Genomic DNA, 21,878 nt, shown 5'->3' with positions numbered 1-21,878 from the left:
AATGTTATACACAGGTCGACACGAGGCCTCTTTGAGGTCATGTTAACCTGTTCCAGTCTGTCTGTCAGGGCCATTGTGTCCATTGGGGATATCAAACCTCTCTTTGAGCGGAGTGTGAGTAACAGGAGCGGAACACAAATCCTTTTCCCAGAGGCCCACAGATGAAGTGAGCTTACTGAAAGTCATCTGTTGGAAACATTAGACCTACTGCATTTTATGTAGCAGCCATTGAATTATTATATCATTTTTAAAATAATAATTGTGTGTGGGAAGGAAAGGGATGGTTGATCAAGTGTAATCATTTGTATTTGTGGGTGTATGTGTGCTTGTGTGTGTATGCCTATGTATCTGTGTGACAGTATGCTCTCTCTAATATACAGTGAAGCCATAAAAGGCCACTGTCTGTCTGATGGTGGGGAGATGTAAACTTCTGGCTCCAGTGTAGCTCAGTAGTTACGTTGTATTTATAGCCTCAGATCAAGTGGTCCGGCCCACCCCAGTCACCCCACTGCCCAGTCCCCGAGTACTGCTACTCTTAAACCAATCAAGCAGAGACTAGGACTGGTCTTCTCCCTCAACTCTCTGTCAGCACTGACTCCTCGAGCAAGAGACACACAGGCTGAGGTTGCTGCACTCACAGGTAGGAGGACACTTCTCTCTCTACTCCAGCTCTGGTCCGCTGTTCTGGTAACTGACGACTGGTCTGCTCTGTCTTTTTTAGTACACTTCCTTTGGTTATTCTAGACATCTGCTTGTTGATTTCTATCTGTTCCACTGCTCTCTGTCTCACTTGTTAACGTGTAGCCACTCACACGGCTGAGGCTGAGCTGCAGATGCTTATTCAGCCTAGAGTTTGTTCTCTTTGGCAGCAAATGAGCTTTTTGGATTTGTGAAACTTTGCGATGCTTTAGAGCTAACCCTCATCCTTTTATTTTGGAATTAGGTGGCTGATGTTTGTTTGATACATTTTGTTTCAGATTAGTTTCAAATACTTTAATAAATACAGCTATCAGTAGCTATCAATAACTACCCACTGGGCACACATTGGTTGAATCAACGTTGTTTCCACGTCATTTCAAATAAATGACGTAGCACCAACATGGAATCTATGTTGAATTGACGTCTGTGCGCAGTGGGTATGATTTTAAATGTCTATTTGGCAGTTTGTTTCAAAAGGCCTTGGCAGTGGTCTCCCCTGCAGATTCTGAAAGTTTAAAGTGCAGTTTCAAATGAATAATTCAATAGCAGAGCATAGATAGAATACAAGCAGATGACTTTCCACATCAGGCCACAACCTCTCAACCCTCTTAGATTTTCGATTGTACCCCAAACAGGCCTGGAAGGTGTGCTCTTTTGCACATGCCCTGGAATCACTCATCATGATCTTTTATTAGCCATGGTGTCATGGTAGTGTCATGGCCATTTGTATGCCCTGTAAGACTCTATGGCCCTGCAATGAGATTATGGCAGACAGGAGCTATGGCAACAGATGGAGGTCCAGGGACCAATGTTTGGTCTGTAACAGTCTAACGATGATCATAGTGATCCATTGTAGAGCTTGAATTAGACAGGAGATTGAGGGTAAATGAGACCTCGTTGGTCTTAATGTATGAATCCCATGTACTGCCGTAAAAGGGACTGAACTACTACTAACGCCTGCCAATGGTTTTGAGCATGACTCTGATTTGGGAATGGATGAATTGAGGTCTTTGTTGTGGTAGGGAAATGGGACAGGAAGTCAGCCGGAATTAGATTTGAATTGTTATAGGCTACTGCATGTGACAGTGTATCCCAACTATACTCATGTCTTATCCTGAAAATTGGAAGTATCTACACATCATGACATAGGGGGGGGGGGGTCAAAGTTCTTCAGTTGTCCTTGACGGATCAAATTAACCTGCAAAACAAGCATAAATACTACTGTGGAACCTAGTATTTGTGAAGTGCATGTCTCTGTTCAGGGGTCACTTCGATAGTGATCACAAAATCACTCAATTCCATTTGTGGAGGAGAAGGAGTTACGCTGAGTGTTGTGGTGTGTGTGGAGGAGAAGGAGGAGAAGGAGAAGGAGGAGGAGGAGGAGGTGTGTTGCTCTGTTCTAACCTCCTCTTATTAAGTCATGGACATCAACGCCAGCACACCGCCTCCCTGCCCCGGCCAACAGCTGCGCCAAATACTTCATCTTGTCATCCTGAGATCGTGGATCATCCGGGTCCATTCCAAAACGGAGAGAGAGGACGAAGACAGGGGAGGCACAGAGGGAGAGAGGCCTAGAAATATCCACTCCTGTCGTAAACCTCTGCCAGAAACAACCTGTGGAATGTATGCTCCCTATTATAAGAAAGAGATACGCAATGAAATGCATCACTATATACCTCTGCTCCTCTGCAGTGTTGTGTTGTGGACTACTGGGTGGCTACCACAGGAGGCTGCTGAGAGGAGGACGGCTCATGATAACAACTGGAACGGAGTAAATGGAGTGGCATCAACCCATGTGTTTTATTTATTTGATACTATTCTACTCATTCCACTCCAGCCATTACCACAAGCCCGTCCTCTCCAATTAAGGTGCCACCATAGAAATAGAATTGCTCAAATGTCCCCCGGACCACAGCAATTTGACGGAACCCGCAAAGTTAATTCTAACTCTATGATCTTTGCAAGGCGCCTGGCTGGCTGTCCAGGACGGAGGGGGGACACAGTGGAACTCACTGAGGATCTCCTGTCCCCACAAAGGATCATGAGAGGGATAACCAGGGGTTAGCCAGGGCTGAATGGGGAGACAGAGGACAGCTGCTTAAGGGGGAGACAGAGGACAGCTGCGGGGCCTAGAGCAGACTTTGGCACAGCATGCCACCCTTTCTCTCTCCTCCTTCTTTAGAGGCTTGAGTCATCTTTCCACTGTATCCCAGAGCTACACATTGTGTTTTACTAGCATAGGCATACATTGTTGTGTATTGTTCTTACTGTACACCAGCTAGGATTTTTGGACCAAATGCACAATATAAAATTCAACCGTATGAGTACACCTAGCATTTAAATAAGTATTCATTGATACAATTAGCATTTGAGGCAACCCACCAGGCATAGATGTCAATTCAACGTCTATTCCATGTTGGTTCAACGCCATTTCATTGAACCAGTGTGTGCCCAGTGGGAACCATTTACATTTCTGTCTGATTACCACATTCTACCACTTTAAATGTAAAGCTCTTACTCTCCAGCTGTGTTCTCAGCTGATGCGATAGCTCACCAAAGCAGCTGATTGCGTAACCATTTTACTCTCGCAGACCTCATTCTCAAAGTTGTCATTGTGACTTTAGTCTTGGTCCATTGATTGAACCACAGAGATACTTTTATTTCAGATAAATGAGTACGTTAGTAAGCCTTGTATGCCATAGTCTAGTGCATTGTGTCATTACATTACAATGACCTTGTGGTCTCATGGTTATTGAGACTAATCCACTATTAAAATACATCACATGTTGATCAAAATCAAATGCTTACTTACAAGAACTTAACCAGCAGTACAGTTTTAAGAAAGTGTAGTTAAGAAAATATTTACTAAATTAACTAAAGTTAAAAAATTAAAAAAATATATATATATATATATATATATATATATATATATATATATATATATATATATATATATACCAATTTTTCAGTCAGGGGAAAAACTTCAATTTCAGTGTTTATTTAATGTTTATGTCCTCTTTTACAGGCAAGAGAGCAAAGGGAGAGATTTGATCCAAAATGGCGGAACGCTATGACTGCCATTACTGCAAGGAGTCCCTGTTTGGGAGGAAGTATGTGCTCAGGGAAGAGAACCCCTACTGTGTGAAGTGCTATGAGAACCTGTACTCTAACACCTGTGAAGAGTGCAAGAAGTCCATTGGCTGCAGCAGCAGGGTAGGTGGACCACTTCCTGAATGTGGTGGTGTAGAGTTTATCAGTACCCAAATTTGCTATTCCATGATAGGTTGTATTCCTTCCTATTAGTTTTCACTTTATTTCTATGACCCAGGTGTTAAGCAGAACTTAGAATTAGAACAGGAGTCGATGGAATTAAAACACAAATACACCAGACCCGGACACAGTCATTGACCTATAGGGACACAGGACATACCACTATGCACTGACTCTCAGCACCTCAGCACACATGCACTCACTCATGCACACATGCACCCACACAGATATGCATACACACACACACACACACACACACACACACACACACACACACACACACACACACACACACACACACACACACACACACACACACACACACACACACACACACACACACACAAATCTCCCCTTCCACAATGCACGTGTGAACATTGGACTATAAATTGTGCCTTCCTGTATTATACTTATATAATGTTCATTCTATTCTACTGCCATTTACTTTATGTTCATATTCTTGTCTTTTATTATTTCTTATCATTGTTGCATAACGGAACCTGCAAGTAAGCATTTCGTGGGACAGTCTATACTACGTGTATCCTGTACATACAACTCATAAAACTTGAAACTTGTGGCGTCCAAGTTCGCATTCTGACAGGGCCCTGTGTTTTTTCAGCAATTAGTGTCACTTTACATGGTCATTCGTGTCACAGATGAGATGACGGTCACTTCCCCCCGGATCGGCCTGGAGGGGGGCTCATCTGTGCTGAATGTCCCTGTCCCCTGTGGCAGCCAGTCAGTCATCCGTCCTAGGCCTCTTTCGCTATATCTAACCCATAGCTGTGATTGCCACCCCTGCTCCCATCTCAGTCATTATTCAGTCATTCATCTAAATTGGTAGCTAATTAAGCACATGTTGTCACACATCCATTGTCACCACGCCTCCAGCAGATAGGAGTTGAGTTGAGGTCACTGCCATGGCAGACCACTAGAACACAGGGCATGGTAATCTTAACAGACTGGTTGGCCTTAGATTCAGTCAAAACGCCGATGTCCATTATCCCAGAAAAGGAGGCCCCGAGGTGAATGGAGATACACCTGACCCTGACTCTCTGTCCCGTCCTCCTTCTTCAGGACCTGTCCTACAAGGACCGCCACTGGCATGACGACTGCTTCCATTGCTTCAAGTGTAGCCGCTCCCTGGTGGACAAACCCTTCTCCACCAAGGACGACCAGCTGCTCTGCACCGAGTGCTACTCCAACGAGTACTCCTCCAAGTGCCACGAGTGCAAGAAGACCATCATGCCAGGTAAGGACATGTCTGGCCTGACAGAGGGGGGGAGTCAGTGAATGGGGCTTTCAGTTGGATTTGGTCAGTACACAATCTATTGGTACTGGTAAGGAAACTACTGAAGGGGAAAGAGTTGACAGATTTGACAGACATCTAACAGAGTTGAGGTTTGAGTGGGATTTGGCTATGAGCAAGTCTATTTGGCGCAATCATGGATGCCAAGTTTCTACCTCCTAGGACCTGTGTTAGGAGTTTATGGAATGAATGATGTCGTTGCAGCAGTCAAGCGGGAAAGTGGATGGTCTGTCACAGTTTGGTGGAGCCAGCTCACGTACCACTACTGGTATTATTATTCAATGTGTCACAATGGAAGATCAGTCCGTGTGTAACCTGATTTTCCTGTTTCTCTCTCTCCCTCTCACTTCCTCTCTCTCTCTCGCTCTCTCTCACTCTCTCTCACTCCCTCTCTCTCTCCCCCTCTCTATCGCTCTGCTCTTCACCCTCCCCGCTTCCTCCCCTTTCTCTCTCTCCTTCTTTTTCTCCTCTCGTTTGCAGGATCCAAGAAGATGGAGCATAAGGGCAACAGCTGGCATGAGACCTGCTTCACTTGCCATCGTTGCCAGCAACCAATCGGCACCAAGAACTTCATCCATAAGGAGAACAGTAACTACTGCGTGCCCTGTTACGAGAAACAGTTTGCCATGCAGTGTATCCAATGCAAGAAGGTAATATATATTTAACGTTTTTTAACTAGGCAAGTCAGTTTATAATGAAGGCCTACACTGGCCAAACCCAGACGACGCTGGACCAATTGTGCACCGCCCTATGGGACTCCCAATCATGGCCAGTTGTGATACGGTCTGGATTTGAACTAGGGTGTCTGTGGTGATGCCTCTAGCACTGAGAATGTATGTTTTTGGAGAGTTCTGTGTTAAAATGGATTGCTCCTCTCCAGATTCACATTTATTAACATTCTTTGTCAGCATTTAAACTGGTTCCTTGTGCACATGAAACAAAGATTGTGATGAATAGAAGTTCAACTCAATTCAGCTGAACCCGCATTATGCAGTACTTCTTTTTCCCATGGTCAAATACCTTCACAGATGTTACCTAATTATTGATTGGTGATTGAGCTTGTTACTTCCTGTTTCTATCTCCTGTAGCCAATCACCACTGGCGGGGTGACCTATCATGATCAGCCGTGGCATAAGGACTGCTTCCTGTGCACCGGTTGTAAGCAGCAGCTGTCTGGCCAGCGGTTCACCTCTCGGGACAACTTTGCCTACTGCTTGAACTGCTTCTGCAACTTGTATGCCAAGAAGTGTGCCTCCTGCACCACCCCGATCAGTGGTATGATCACTCACATTGGTTCATCTTCACACATATCTGTAGTCTCTGGAGCCAATCATAACTTCCACTTATGTCAGATATTCACTTAGTCATGCATGGATGTCAATGGGAGACAAAGTGAAAGTTCAACATAAGTGGAAGTTAGAATCCACCCTTCTATGATTAGTTAACTATACACTGTGTGGACAAAACATTAGAACACCTGCTCTTTCTATGACAGACTGACCAGATGAATTCAGGGGAAAGCTATGATCCCTTATTGATGTCACCCATTAAATCCACTTCAATCAGTGTAAATGAAGGGGGGGGGACATGATTTTTTTTAAATTGAGACAATTGAGACATAGATTGTGTATGTGTGTCATTCAGAGGGTGAATGGGCAAGACAAAAGATTTAAGTGCCTTTGAACAGGGTATGGTCGTAGGTGCCAGTTGCACCGGTTTGAATGTGTCATGAACTGCAACGCTGCTGGGTTTTTGACGCCCAACAGTTTCCTGTGTGTATCAAGAATGTATTTCTGATCAATTGGATGTTATTTTAATGGACAAAAAAATGTGCTTTAAAAAACAAGGACATTTCAAAGTGACCCCAAACCTTTGAACGGTAGTGTAGCTCAACATCTGCTTGGGAATGCTTTCGACACCTTGTAGAGTCCATGCCCCAGCAAATTGAGACTGTTCTGAGGGCAAAAGGGGGTTGAGTAATTTATAAGGAATTTCTCCATCCCTCCCTCTCTGTGCCTGTCTCGTCTTGCTTGTGCAGGTCTGGGTGGCAGCAAGTACATCTCGTTTGAAGAGCGCCAGTGGCACAACAACTGCTTCAACTGCAAGAAGTGCTCCATCTCCCTGGTGGGAAGGGGCTTTCTGATGGCCCGCGATGAGATCATGTGTCCCGAGTGCGGCAAAGAAGTCTAAAAGCTGTGTGCCAGGATGAAGCGTCAAAGCCAGAGAAGGCAAAGATGCAAGAGAATATAGTCCTGCTCCTACTAACATTTCATTTATTAGAATTATATATTTATTCAATAATATACACTTCAGACTAACCCAAAGGGCCTTTCTGCATGCACTGGCCTCAGATTGATACAATATGTTGTCTGATGGAATGAGCACAAATTGCATTAGATTCTAAGAAAGAGATACCATTTTGATGTATTTTCAACTAAATAACAACTTTGTCTGTGGTTTGTTACCATTGAAATGTTTAACTATTGTATTGTGTTGTATATGTTAGGATAATCATCCGTGACAAATAACTATAACAGGAGTTGTACTTTTCATTAAAGCAGTGAAATCGAATGATAACATGACATGTACCTGCACTCTAAATGTGAAATAAAGTATTTAAAAGGCATTTCATTGATAGAATGATCTTTCTGACATTTGATTTTGTTCCAAATCTGTAAAGACACCAATAAATCCCATGGGCTCTGGTCAAAAGTAGTGCGCTCCATAGGGGTGACATTTGGGAAGCAGGCCTTTACAACCCCCCATAGTTCTGAATGGCTTACCTCTGGCTCCATCTAGCGGTACAAGCACCCCTATAAGGGGAAAATGGACTCTTGGTCTCTTGAACACTCAAAACCACATAACGGAGGTATGGGATGTGAACATTAGTGACTAAGGTCTAGGGTCTGGATCTGTCTGGCTCTTGGCTGCAGGTTAGCGTATTTCTTCATGACTCTTGTTCTGGAGGCAGCTCTGCAGAGTGGTCACTAGCTGGCACAGCCACACAGTAATTAACCCTTAATGTCTAACCCTAACCTTAAATTACGACCAAAAAGTGATTTTTTGTTTTCATGAATTTTTACAATACAGTCGATTTTGACTTTGCAGCTGACCTATCTGAGGGGAAATCCCTAATTGCTGCCTCCAGTACGTCAATCTCTCAAATGTCTTGGTCAGGGTCTGGACGCTTCAGGTGGGGTTGTAGGATGAGCTGTCCATGGTGCTGAAAAGGTTCAGGGTGACGCTGCAGCTTGTTCGGGGTTGCTGTCCATTGTCCTGTACAGATAGATGTATGGCGCTGGTGTTGAGTGAAGAAAACTGCAATTTTCTGTAATAAATGAAAATTCAAATAACTTACAGTATTACAAATCCAAAAGGCACGAACGTCTTCAAATTGAAGTCAAACTATTGGTTTATTGTAACTGTAATATAAATAAATATATGTACATGTGTAATGTATATTGTTAGGATATTTCTGTTTTGGGTGTTTTCTTTATAAATAACAGATACAACCACATGACCGGATGTACATGGAATGTGCAGCAGGAAATGCTAAACGCATTAGCTAACCATTCATATCGAGGTCTCCACTCCCACCGGCACACGAATTGTGTAAGATAGCTTTTCTAAACATACAATTCCTCTCTGAACATTGCATTACTCTATGGGCGATTACCAACATGATATGATAACCTGTTAGCTAGTTGTTCATATGTTAACATTGAGTCGTGCACGTTTGATGGATTTTGTGTAAAGCTAGCTAGCTAGCTAAAGCATGCTATCCCACTGTCTAGCGTTGAACAAAGGTTGTGTGTGCCTCTCCCCTCTGTGTCTGAAACGGGGATACCCGATTGTCGTGTGGTTTACATATAGCGAGAACTGTTAGCATAGTTTATCTTGCATTTTTAACTCGCGTTGCAACCATCTTGTCTTTTTATTATACCCCGTCAGCTAATTCTGGAATCATCATCAGCCAAAATGAGTGCTGCTCCCAACCACAGACGGACCAAGCCTGGTGGTAAGCTAGCTAATGTATTCTAGCCTCTGGCTGTAGTCAGTTAACTGGACATCTGAGCCAACTAATACAGTATCCTTGCATTTAAGCAAACTCTCTTGTGTCATAAAGGGCCAGACTTCTAAGCAGAGTATTCCTAAAAAGTAAAGTGTGGATTTATCCCTCTGGTGGAAGACCAAATGTAGCGATTGAGAAATGACTGAGGTGGTGCTTGAACCAGTTACCTTCTGGTTGCAGGGGCAAGTGCACTAGCTACCTCCCTTGCTGCAAATTTCGAGACCTTAGCAGAGGCTATCGTATGCTTACATAGAGGGAGGCTACACTATATCACTCAATATAGCTTTTACATCTAGGCCATGAATTCTCTAGCCAGCCAGGGCAGTTACATCATCTGCCTGTAAATGCAGGCTTAAGTGCTGGAGACAACACCCATTCAAAACCGAATCATTTTATTACAGGCGTGAAGACAGGCTACCCAGGCCAAGCTCCCTCCAACGGGGTTACGGGGCCCACTTCCCAGATCCCCGGGCTGTGCCAGGAAGCCACTGAGGGTGCTCCTGAGGCCAGGACCAGTGGAAGGCGTGTGGGAATATTCGACTCCGACTCCGACTATGTCAAACTTGCCAAAGGAGGGGGACAGAAGGGTAATAATGTTTTGTGACATAGCTTTGTGCTGCTTTACAGTAGATACACGCTTTACACTTCGGTACATGGTCATTACTATGTCCTCATAGGACACAGATTAGTGTGGCTGTAATAATATTAGCTAGTTCAAATGATAGTGAATTGCCCTATATTTGGTATTTTATTAGGATCCCCATTAGCTGTTGCTGACATAATTCATGACATTAATAGACAAAACCAGCTCAAGGACAGAACTACATACATAGCCCGACATATCAACACATACACACACGATATCTAGGTCAAATAGGGGAGAGGCGTTGAATTCCCATGTTGAATTTCCAGAGGAAAGGGAATGACTTCCTACTTTGAAATACCTTGTGTTATGTGTCCTCCATAGGTTTACTGTGGCACGAGGACAACAAGGAGGATGCTAGGCCTAATAAATCCTACAACTCACCTGATCTGTCCTCAGCTGAATCTCAGCGGTAAGGAGCCCCTCCCCCACCCCCTGTTGGTTTGTTGGCTCTGTTTTTTGAAAACATTATTGGAATGTCTCATTTTCTAAAGTGGGACCACGGAACAATATGCCAGGCCTAACCAAACATTCTGCATCATGCCATGTCTGTATGTGTCTTGAAAACAGATGAACAGGTCATGTTTAGAATGGGAAGTTACATCTTGACTCTTGGTGGTGGTGTATCTTTAGTTTTCCAAGCCAGGGTTCGGTTTTGTGCTTTACAGCGGAAGTAAAGCAGCATCCCCTGATGATTGTCAAGGATACGGCAAAAGGCAACCTCTAGCTGCTCCCTTCGGTACTGATGATATTTCAGCCTGGGAAAGGGAGAGTGATAGCTATAAAGAGAAGGTGAATTCAATGGCCCCAACAAACCCCCTCATCGCTGACACAGTTGTTCTCATTTACCATCCTCCCCTTATTGTTTCCCATCAGTTCATCTCTTGAGTTGACTCCGTCCTTGCGTTCAGAAAGGGATTGGGGTGGTTGACTTCTGTTGAAATTCTTTCCCTTGTTTTTCACCAGTGCACTGTAACAACATTTTAATTTGTTTGACTGCCAACCAGATTGGTGTGGTCATCATATCTTCACCCATGTATTTACTTGGTCACCCATTTCATTGTTATAAGTGTTCCATGCGCTTGTATACTTCATACAATGACTATTCTTGTACTGGGCCTGACTGACTGGTTTGAACTGGGTGTATTCTTGTGTGCAGAACCCCACCGTCACTGATGCGTCCAGCCAGATGGAGAACATGTCTCTAAACCAAGGTGGTTATATGGAGGTCAACAAATACAAGAAGACGTGAGTGCCTGCAATTCAATTTCACTTCACGCTTAATAATACCAAACATGCTGAAATATGTGTGTGTCACTATGTGATATATTTGTATAACCTGTGTAATATCTCATTTGTATAATGTTGTAACTTATAAATTCAACATAACCACTAACACAATTGAATTTCCAACCTCTCAGTCAAAGTGATTTTACTATGGACAGGTCCCATGAGAAGAAAACTGCTCCTGTGAGCATGTCCAAGCTGCTGAGCTTTGGTTACATAGAGGATGAGAAGAAGTCCACCAATGAGGATGACTCCTCAAGTACGACAAATTACTTTGCCTTTATAGTCTTTGATGGACTTTTCCTCAACAAATATTTTGGAGGAAATAGCAGCAGCACCATATGTTTATTCTGCTAAATCAAACCATCTTTCATCAAAAATGCAAGTGTTTATTTCATACCATATGGAAATTCTGGACTAATGCCAAGCATGACTCATATGGGTTGACTACGGGATTTAATGCATTTTGAATGTTTACCATTATTACATATGACCAACCTGTGTGTGTGTGTGTGTGTGTGTTGTCTTTCAGGTGTGACCTCTGAACAGACGAGCACCATCGCACCTGAGGATGAAGACCTGGAATAGGGAGGAGAACAGAAGAGGTCCATCTGGGGTAGAAAACAACAGTGGATACACACACTCACACCTGCCATTCACTCTACTGTATGTCCCCCCCCCCCTTCTCTCTGAGTGACACACTTTCTTTCATTACTGTACATCCCAAGTGTCATGTTTTGTAATTATGCAACTGTACCATCTCTGTTAATTTATTAATTTGATTGTCTTTTGTTTCTTACTCCGTGTAATGTTTTTCTCAGAACACCGACACAGCTTGTCATGTTTATATTATCGTTGTTGAATTGGAGGATGAATTGTGTGACTATGAAACAGTACTGCACACTGGAGTTTCTATTTGTGGTGTAAAAAATGGTTTCGGTGCTGTGAAGATTGTTTGTGAACAAGGCCTACTGTACGGACACACAAAGGAGACGTTTGTGGCTCACGCTTTTCAGCTCTCGTGTTGAATAGGATCGGAAACCGAGAGCTCTGCCAAAAAAACATGGAAACATGGATGTTAAGGGATTGACTTGTTATGGGAAGGCAGACATGATTTGGAATGGAAGACAGAAATGCCAATGAATCTACTTTCTTCTAAAGAGATGCCCTCCCAACCAAGATACCAACCTATCTCATACCAGGATATGGTTCAGTGTTATGAAGTTATGGTGGGCGTTGATTCCATAGATAGATAGAAACCTTTTGTGATGTTCTAACAATGGTGTCAATTCATTCTACATATTTAGGGAATAGTGGCAATTGTATCGTGCAATGATATTGTTTACTCTGAAGTAAAACGGTTTTGCTTTGAAGTGAAGGGCTGGGCGATATGGCCAAATTATATTACTATAGTTTACAACGGTATGGTGTTATTTGACTGTATTTTATGTTTCTGAATAATACAAGATCCAAATGTGTTTTATGATTAGTGCATGAGCCTAGAATGGCAACAAATGAATTCTAAGTTATTTTAACAGGCCTTCTCCATGCTGACGGTTTTATTCTCAACCAAACCAGGACTAAAGTGACAGTGAAATAGTCCAATTTGTTGAACATTTCAGTTATTTAGCACTTAATAAAAACTTTTTTTATAGACAACATGTGGGTGGGTATACCAGTATTCATGCTATATCGCCCAGCCTTATGTGAAGGTAGCTTGGAGACATTTTCCACTTAGCACAGTAAATACACAGTAATGATCTTCCCTAGTTATTCATTGGTGGAGAGGTCCACTTTATTAACACAGTCAATGTGTGATTCTCACATCTTTCTTAAAGTGATGAGTGCACTGAGGCTACTGAGTGAAAATGTCATTAAAATAAATGAGCATGTGCATGTACCCCTCGTGCTCTTTCTTGATTAAGTGGTAATTAACTACAATGTCAGAACAGTACTCGTGTTAATGATCATGCCTATTGACAGGTACAATATAGAACTCTCACATAGCTTTGTGCAGATTATAGAACATAAATAATATCCAATCAAATTCATTCTATTCATATGGCTCAATACATACACCAATAAAATATGATGGCATATTCATTTCGTTCAATATATATTTTGGCAAAAACACCACTTTAAACGTCATCATATCTGTTTATTCAACTATTATTTTGTAAGGTGAATGAATATTATTTTGTAAGGTGTTCCCGTGGTCCCAGCGAATTACCATATAGATACCTCCGTGTACAAACCGCATGGTGACGTCACGAGTATCCTGAATCGTGGGTGGGTGCCACAGAAGTCAATTGCACCGTAGCTGGGTAGATTTTGGACAGCCAAGGTAGATACATAAATATTAATACTAACGTTCGCCAATGCATGGAATATTGCTTGAATCATTTCTGACGGATGAACTAGAAATGTAGTCGTAGCGCGACTGTTTGCAAAATGAAGCTGTCGCGGGTCCTATGGAAAATGGATTCCTAACGGACGTACAGTACATCAGCAACATCTGGCGGCTAAGGAATCGCACTAGTTCGTGCCTCGTAAGTAAGCAGCTGTTGCAGAATTGTAAATGCAGGATTCCTATCATTTCAACCTAGGTAGTGCCAGATGGTTCACCTTCTCAATATCCACATGCGCCGTGTACATTTTCACTTGCATGTTCAAGTTGACTTTGTTTGTTACAGTGTATCACTCATGGGTTTATAGCTCCAGTGTATCATCATACTATCATGCATTGACCTCACAGTCCATTTTCATTGAACTGGCTGCACCGATGCCCTGATGTAATGCAGCAGCATCTTGCGTTGGGAGAGCTGACATACCATTGACAGTGGCTATAGTAATTGTATTGCTGTTGTTATCAGGCTTCGAGTTGAAGTGCTGTGCAGTGCTTCTAAGCCTGTCACATTGGTGGAAGTGCATTGCCAGTAGGAAGCAAAATGACATAGCAAGCAATTGAGCCTTCCATGCACTGCAGTCCTTGTTTGGTTTTAGTGCTGGACAGTAACATATTGTCTGTGTAATGTGTACTGGGCATGTCTCCACAGGGCAGAGAGGGTGGAGGATGCCATCCCCGGAGATGGGAGAGGAGGGGGAAGGGTCTCTGCCGGCCAGAGAGGGACCGAGTGGGCACAGCCAAGCAGACACCACCACCCTCAACCTACTGGCCTCGGTCAAAGAACAGGTATAGCTCCCTCCTTTGCTCCTCTCATGCTCTCTCAGGAGGTATGAGTCGCATGCCCTCCCGATCTCTCTGTCTCTCCCCATATCGTTCTAGTTCTATGAGTCTTTGTCCCTCCCCTTTTCCCTTCTGCTGTTATGTTATGCATTTAGAGTAGCGGTTGACCGATTATGATTTTTCAATGCCGATGCCGATTAATCGGGCGATTTTTATTTATTTGTTTGTAATAATGAAATAAATAATGAAACATGTTCAATTTGGTTTAAATAATGCAAAAACAAAGTGTTGGAGAAGAAAGTAAAAGTGCAATATGTGCCATGTGAGAAAGCTAACGTTTAAGTTCCTTGCTCAGCACATGAGAACATATGAAAGCTGGTGGTTCCTTTTAACATGAGTCTTCAATATTCCCAGGTAAGAAGTTTTAGGTTGTAGTTATTATAGGAATTATAGGACTATTTCTCTCTATACCATTTGTATTTCATTAACCTTTGACTATTGGATGTTCTTATAGGCACTTTAGTATTGCCAGTGTAACTGTAACGGCGTTCTTCGTTTGTAGAAAGAGAGTCGGACCGAAATGCAGCGTAGTGGTTACTCATGTCTTTAATAAAGAGATCACGATACATGAAAACTTATACATATACAAAAACAACAAACGGAACGTGAAACCTATTACAGCCTATCTGGTGAAACTACACAGAGACAGGAACAATCACCCACGAAATACAAAGTGAAACCAGGCTACCTAAATACGGTTCCCAATCAGAGACAACGAGAATCACCTGACTCTGATTGAGAACCGCCTCAGGCAGCCAAGCCCACACAACACCCCTAATCAGCCGCGATCCCAAATACTACAAACCCCAATACGAACATACAATATAACATAAACCCATGTCACACCCTGGCCTGATCAAATAATTAAAGAAAACACAAAAGACAATGACCAAGGCGTGACAGTAACAGTATAGCTTCCATCCCTCTCCTCGCTCCTCCCTGGGCTCGAACCAGGAACAGCATTACCCTTGCAGATCAAGGGGAACAACCACTCCAAGCCTCAGAGCGAGTGACGTTTGAAACGCTATTAGCACGCACCCCGCTAACTAGCTAGCCATTTCACATCAGTTACACCAGCCTAATCTTGGGAGTTGATAGGCTTGAACTCATAAACAGCGCAATGCTTGACGCACAACGAAGAGCTGCTGGCAAAACGCACTGCTGTTTGAATGAATGCTTACGAGCCTGCTGGTGCCTACCACCGCTCAGTCAGACTGCTCTATCAAATCACAGACTTAGTTATAACATAATAACACACAGAAATACGAGCCTTAGGTCATTGATATGGTCGAATCCGGAAAATATCATCTCGTAAACAAGACGTTTATTCTTTCAGTGAAATACGGAACCATTCCGTATTTTATCTAACGGGTGGCATCCATTAGTCTAAATATACCTGTTACATTGCACAACCTTCAATCTTATGTCATAATTACGTAAAATTCTGGCAAATTAGGCGGCCCAAACTATTGCATATACACTGACTCTGCCTGCAATGAACGCAAGAGAAGTGACACAATTTCACCTGGTTAATATTGCCTGCTGATCTGGATTTCTTTTAGCTAAATATGCACGTTTAAAAATATGTACTTCTTTGCATTGATTTTAAGAAAGGCATTGATGTTCATGGTTAGGTACACATTGGAGCAACGATACGCACCACATCAATTATATGCAACGCAGGACATGCTAGATAAACTAGTAATATCATCAACCATGTGTAGTTAACTAGTGATTATGATTGATTGATTGTTTTTATAAGATAAGTTTAATGCTTGCTAGCAACTTACCTTGGCTTACTGCATTCGCGTAACAGGCAGTCTCCTCGTGGAGTGCAATGAGAGGCAGGTGGTTAGAGCGTTGGACTAGTTAACTGTAAGGTTGCATGATTGAATCCCCCGAGCTGACAAGGTAGAAATCTGTCGTTCTGCCCCTGAATGAGGCAGTTAACCCACCGTTCCTAGACCGTCATTGAAAATAAGAATGTGTTCTTAACTGACTTGTCTCGTTAAATAAAGATTAAATAAAGGTGTAAAAAAAAAGGCCAAATCGGCGTCCAAAAATACTGATTTCCGATTGTTATGAAAACTTGAAATCGGCCCCAATTAATCGGCCATTCCGATTGATCGAGCAGTGTTTTCTGAGACTGTCGCTCAATCAGAATTGTGGGGAAGTGTTTACAGATAAAGGATTTACAGATGTACAGTGTAGGCTACCTCACTGTTCTGTCGTCCTGAGTGCTTAGTACAGAAATGAGTGATGACTAATGTGAATGTCACAATATTAATGCTGTATCTTTTTTCATATTCTGTAAACTGGAAGTGTCTTCCTGATTATATTTTTATCGATTTTCTTGTATTTTTTAGTTAAAAAAAAACAATTTTCCTTTTTTTTTTGCATAAACTGTATTGCTGCATGAATATTGCAATGCTGTTTTGATGTATGTTGACCCCTAAGGCTTTAGGCTAAGTGTTTTCTAATGGGTTTCTCTCTTGAATTCTAGCAGATTTTGTAAAGAGTCAGCAGAAGTATGGGGGGGGTCAGCTAACGGTAGTAGTATAATGAGCGCAGTAATAATCTGGGCAAAATCAGCATTTTCATAGTGAATAGTGATAGTCCATTAGATGCTGTATCAAATAGTATGCCGAATGAGCAATTAGCCATTCAGAAATGTGCCAAACCCAATTAGAGATTTGAAAAGTCAGTGGATTCCATGTTAGTGCCAAAAGTCCCGAAAGAATAAGACGTTCTATCAAGAGTCTTCTCCGTAGAATTAGAATGATGGTGTTCTGGTTGTTGTCATGGAATGTTTGGTACCAGTCCGTCTCTCATCTCTATCCTAATCTAGATCTGGAGGTTAAAGCACCAGACCAGCCAGGCTGGTTCAATTCACTAACGTCACATCGCCCTGCTTCCCCCTCGCATATTTCACTGAGGTCACTAATGCGCTGCAAACTGTTGAAGTTAGACAGCTGCCAGGGAGTGTGTGTGTGTATGTGTGTATATGGGCTTTTCCCCCTTGTATTTATCGTGTGTGTGTGTTTACGCCCTGTGTGTGTTTGTTTGTGTGATGTGCTTGGTTGAGCCCAGTAATTCTCCGGTGTGTGTGTGTGTGTGTGTGTGTGTGTGTGTGTGTGTGTGTGTGTGTGTGTGTGTGTGTGTGTGTGTGTGTGTGTGTGTGTGTGTGTGTGTGTGTGTGTGTGTGTGTGTGTGTGTGTGTGTGTGTGAGTGTGTGTGTGTGTGTGTGTGTGTGTGTGTGTGAGTGTGTGAGTGTGTGTGTGTGTGTGTGTTGCACTCACATACTCTGTCTTTGGCTGACATTCCTGTGTGATTGCAGGATTCCAGTGTGTTGGAGATGTCATCTGGTTCTCGTGTGTGTACATCTGGTTCTAGTGTGGTACATCTGGTTCTAGTGTGTGTACATCTGGTTCTAGTGTGGCACATCTGGTTCTAGTGTGTGTACATCTGGTTCTACTGTGTGTACATCTGGTTCTAGTGTGTGTACATCTGGTTCTAGTGTGTGTACATTAGACAGGATCTGAGCTTCCGGGGTCGACGCCTCTCACTAGACAGAGACACTTTGTGTTTGTGACCCTGTGACAACGGGCAGTCAGTCAGTGACGCCTCCAGTTCACCACTCAGCCGGTACAGTACTAGACACAGCCTGGCACTGCTTGGCATGGGAGGAGGGATTATTGGCAGGACCCCATCCTGATAAGAACCCATCGTGTTCAAACTTGGTTGCCGGCTGCCACTGTGCCACTGACTGCTTCCATACCTTAAGGGAAGAATTCGGCAGTACCTGTATGGTTAGTGAGAAAGTCCATATTGCAAATGTACGGTCCCTTACTAGACGTCCGAAATCGTTTGTAAAATTCGCGGACGGCGTCGGGCCGAGCGGCAGGGCCGGACCTACCAGGAAGTCATCAAATGAACGTTGTCGGACATTCGGTTTCCGTTTTACAAAAATAATAAGATTTATGTCATTTTTCCCATGTCCCGGAAATTCCCACAAGAGGGCATAAGCAATCATATGGCTATTGCTACAAAACATCACGATTCACGACGGGGCCTTATCTCGAAAACTGAAAATATTTAGAAGCCGAAACTCGGTGAGCGTAGGGGCGGCATAATGGGCAGTTGGCCCCGAACAAGATGGCGTCTAGGCCTCAACGGTTTTTGAGTTATGGCCATTTATCTGGGATTAAAGGTCCAAAATGAAAATAGAGAAATTATTTTTCCACTTCACGTCAAAGTCAAGGAGCCTCCGGTGTCAATAAAAAAGAACCAGCCATTTATCTATCGTCATTTAAGAGAAATCGTACAACGACACCTTGGTGATGTTCACGGATAGGTGTTTTTTTTTTCAACGGTTACAGATCCAGTTGCAGGTTGTTCTTACGAATCTTTTTAAAGTGTGCTGCGGAGCTCTGCGAGATTTCTGTGATTTTCTATGATTTTCTGAAATAACACACACTCACTAAACCCTCCGTAAATAACTCAGTTCTTAACGTAAAGACTTAAAACTCGGGATTCTGTAAAGGCATACCCCAATCATGATATGAGTTTATTTATAGCTTCCTGTGCCAACCGGAAGTGCCTTTAATGGTGTCACAGTGGCAGTTTCCATGGGTTAAAAAGGTCAGATCTTTTCAAAACTTCATATGTGTGACTAGGTAACCCTCGTGAACTGTAAATCAGTCATTTCTCCCAGCAGATGTCAAAGAAAAGCTCTCACACGCACACACAGCAAGGATGGAGTGAAAAGTGTGGTTCTTAAAGACACAGAGAGCAGGCAATGGCATAAACATAATGTCTAGGCCGTGCCGAGTTCAACGAGATATCCCGCTTGACCGTAGCTCGCTCGGTCTGAGCGCAGCGACCATTAGAAAAGTAGGCCCAAAATGAAGCCTGCCCCACAACGTCATTTGCTTTTGGGTGACAGTGAGAGAACCGTTAGGGTGAGAAGCACAATTCGACCTCAGGTATGTTCCTAAGGTCCTTCCGATCCGTGCAAGCCTAACGTTGACAGTGTGGCATTAACCCTTAATAGTTAAAAGATGGTGTTTACTTCAAAAAGTTTGCATTGATTTCTCTCCCCATAGGAATACATTGCCTTTACCCCTAAATTCAACCTGAAGTCTATATGGGTTATGAATGCCGTATGAACCTGTCTTTGGTAACAGTCCATCAGGCCAGTATGAGGTCTACCTGTGTTGATTCTAAGCTTCCTGGACCAACCGGAAGTGGTTAAAATCACCCTAAAAGTGTTTTTCCATTACCTGCCTGCAGTTTGATAGACATAGTGCATTCAACCCTGTGTAAATCAGTCAATTCTTAACGTAAGGACTTAAAACTCAGGATTCTGTAAAAGCATAGCCCAGTGAGGATATGTGTTGACTTATAGCTTCCTGTGACAACCGGAAGTGCCTTAATTGGTGTCTCAGGGGCTGTTTCGAGGGGTTAAAAAAGTCAGATCTGTCCAAAACTTCATATGTGTGATTAGGCAACCCCCATGAACTGTAAATCAGTCATTTTTCCCATAAAATTTCAAAGGAAAACTAAATCACACAGACACACAACTTGGAAGGAGGGACGTATTGGGGGTTGTAGAGACAGACAGTGCCTCCAATAGTTAGCTTTGTTCGAGCTAAAAAGAACCGTCAGACCTAGAGTTCGAAACTTTAGAAACCTGTTCTAGACCTCGGGTCGATAGTGCGTGGTGAGTTAGGTGGCTCTAGAAGGTTCTCGGACCGAGAAATAGCCTCGTACATTTGCAATGATTTCAATTCATTTTGACCATTACGAAAATGGCGACATTTAGAAAAGTCTCAGAGACACAAGACTAGGTGCATTGGAACCGGCTCGGCCCATAGAGACGGACCCCAACGTTTCGGTCCGATAGCTCATTCAAGGACCCCATAGCAAGGCATGGAAAAAGTGGATTTTCAGCACCAATTAGGGTTTTACTCGGGCACCGAAGGACCTATCGAGCCGAAACTCGGGATTCGGGGTCGCCTCACATAGGCCTTCACATAATGTCTGACCTGGACCCGCAGCTAGAACGTAACTATGTGTTTTACGTTTTTATTATGTTTTAAACTAATGGCGCTGTGAATTATGGGCCTGCTCTGACATATGTGATAGTTGGCTTCTAAATGAGTTGGAAAAAGTGGGTTTGGTGTCAATTGGTATCAGTTTGGTGTCAGAATGACATCTAATTGACTGGTGGACACTGACTTGCTAGTTGACTTTTGTACATTAGCAATATGTTTAAACGGAGAGGGACCATCACCAAAATGGCATTCTGAAATCAACACAAAAAATGGCATCACCATAGTCTCCAGGCTGTGCAGAGTTCAACGAGACGCCCCGCTTGACCGTAGCTCGCTCTGAGTGCAGCGACCTTGAAAAAAGAAGGCGCAAAAAGGAAGCCTGGCCCTCAATGTCATTTGCTTTTGGGTGACAGTGAGAGAACCGTTAGGGTGAGAAGCACAATTCGACCTCAGGTACGTTCCTAAGGTCCTTCCGATCCGTGCAAGCCTAACCTTGACCGTGTGGCATTAACCCTTAATAGTTAAAAGAAGGTGTTTACTTCAAAGAGTTTGCATTGACTTCTCTCCCCATAGGAATACATTGCCTTTACCCCTAAATTCAACCTGAAGTCCTATGGGTTATGAATGCCGTATGAACCTGTCTTTGGTAACAGTCCATCAGGCCAGTATGAGGTCTACCTGTGTTGATTCTAAGCTTCCTGGACCAACCGGAAGTGGTTAAAATCACCCTAAAGTGTTTTCCATTACCTGCCTGCAGTTTGATAGACATAGTGCATTCAACCCTGTGTAAATCAGTCAATTCTTAACGTAAGGACTTAAAACTCAGGATTCTGTAAAAGCATAGCCCAGTGAGGATATATGTTGACTTATAGCTTCCTGTGACAACCGGAAGTGCCTTTAATTGGTGTCTCAGGGGCTGTTTTGAGGGTTAAAAAGTCAGATCTTTTCAAAACTTCATATGTGTGACTAGGTAACCCTCATGAACTGTAAATCAGTCATCTCTCCCAACAGATGTCAAAGAAAAGCTCTCACACGCACACACAGCAAGGATGGAGTGAAAAGTGTGGTTCTCAAAGACACAGAGAGCAGGCAATGGCATAAACATAATGTCTAGGCCGTGCCGAGTTCAACGAGATATCCCGCTTGACCGTAGCTCGCTCGGTCTGAGCGCAGCGACCATTAGAAAAGTAGGCCCAAAATGAAGCCTGCCCCACAACGTCATTTGCTTTTGGGTGACAGTGAGAGAACCGTTAGGGTGAGAAGCACAATTCGACCTCAGGTACGTTCCTAAGGTC

At 43.1% G+C, this 21,878-nt stretch overlaps 3 protein-coding genes across 8 annotated transcripts in view; all 3 read left to right on the top strand.

Annotated features, from left to right (window-relative positions):
• The first annotated feature begins 485 nt into the window (after positions 1 to 485).
• On the top strand, positions 486 to 7,904 carry LOC118399635 (four and a half LIM domains protein 2-like). 2 transcript variants are annotated; one of them, XM_035795886.2, is made up of 6 exons: positions 486 to 640; positions 3,725 to 3,912; positions 5,047 to 5,221; positions 5,759 to 5,928; positions 6,367 to 6,553; positions 7,317 to 7,904. In XM_035795886.2, exons 2-6 carry the CDS (start codon positions 3,757 to 3,759, stop codon positions 7,466 to 7,468), a joined length of 840 nt encoding a protein of 279 aa, XP_035651779.2. In that variant the 5' UTR covers positions 486 to 640; positions 3,725 to 3,756; the 3' UTR covers positions 7,469 to 7,904. The 2 variants fall into 2 exon arrangements, with proteins under 2 accessions (XP_035651779.2, XP_035651780.2); XM_035795887.2 differs by lacking the exon at positions 486 to 640 and adding an exon at positions 2,069 to 2,322.
• Positions 7,905 to 8,788: 884 nt separating this feature from the next.
• On the top strand, positions 8,789 to 13,180 carry LOC118399632 (uncharacterized protein C7orf57 homolog). 2 transcript variants are annotated; one of them, XM_035795884.1, is made up of 8 exons: positions 8,789 to 8,890; positions 9,230 to 9,296; positions 9,752 to 9,937; positions 10,318 to 10,405; positions 10,662 to 10,785; positions 11,153 to 11,241; positions 11,439 to 11,539; positions 11,813 to 13,180. In XM_035795884.1, the coding sequence occupies exons 1-8, from the start codon at positions 8,795 to 8,797 to the stop codon at positions 11,866 to 11,868; spliced, it is 807 nt and encodes a 268-aa protein (XP_035651777.1). In that variant the 5' UTR covers positions 8,789 to 8,794; the 3' UTR covers positions 11,869 to 13,180. The 2 variants fall into 2 exon arrangements, with proteins under 2 accessions (XP_035651777.1, XP_035651776.1); XM_035795883.1 differs by having other exon boundaries at positions 11,415 to 11,539.
• Positions 13,181 to 13,562: 382 nt separating this feature from the next.
• The window catches only part of LOC118369997 (plakophilin-4-like), a 67,814-nt gene continuing 59,498 nt past the window's right edge, over positions 13,563 to 21,878 (top strand). For all 4 annotated transcript variants that reach the window (XM_052499222.1, XM_052499223.1, XM_052499224.1 and 1 more), the window contains exons 1-2: positions 13,563 to 13,829; positions 14,337 to 14,473. In XM_052499222.1, coding sequence (XP_052355182.1) covers positions 14,354 to 14,473 — 120 coding nt within the window. In that variant the 5' untranslated portion in view covers positions 13,563 to 13,829; positions 14,337 to 14,353. The remainder of the gene's footprint in view (positions 13,830 to 14,336; positions 14,474 to 21,878) is intronic.

The sequence above is a fragment of the Oncorhynchus keta genome, chromosome 37 (assembly GCF_023373465.1).
Source record: "Oncorhynchus keta strain PuntledgeMale-10-30-2019 chromosome 37, Oket_V2, whole genome shotgun sequence".
NCBI classification, from domain to species: domain Eukaryota; kingdom Metazoa; phylum Chordata; class Actinopteri; order Salmoniformes; family Salmonidae; genus Oncorhynchus; species Oncorhynchus keta.
The sequence above is the reverse complement of the archived record's forward strand: the minus strand, read 5'-3'. Positions and strand labels throughout refer to the sequence as shown.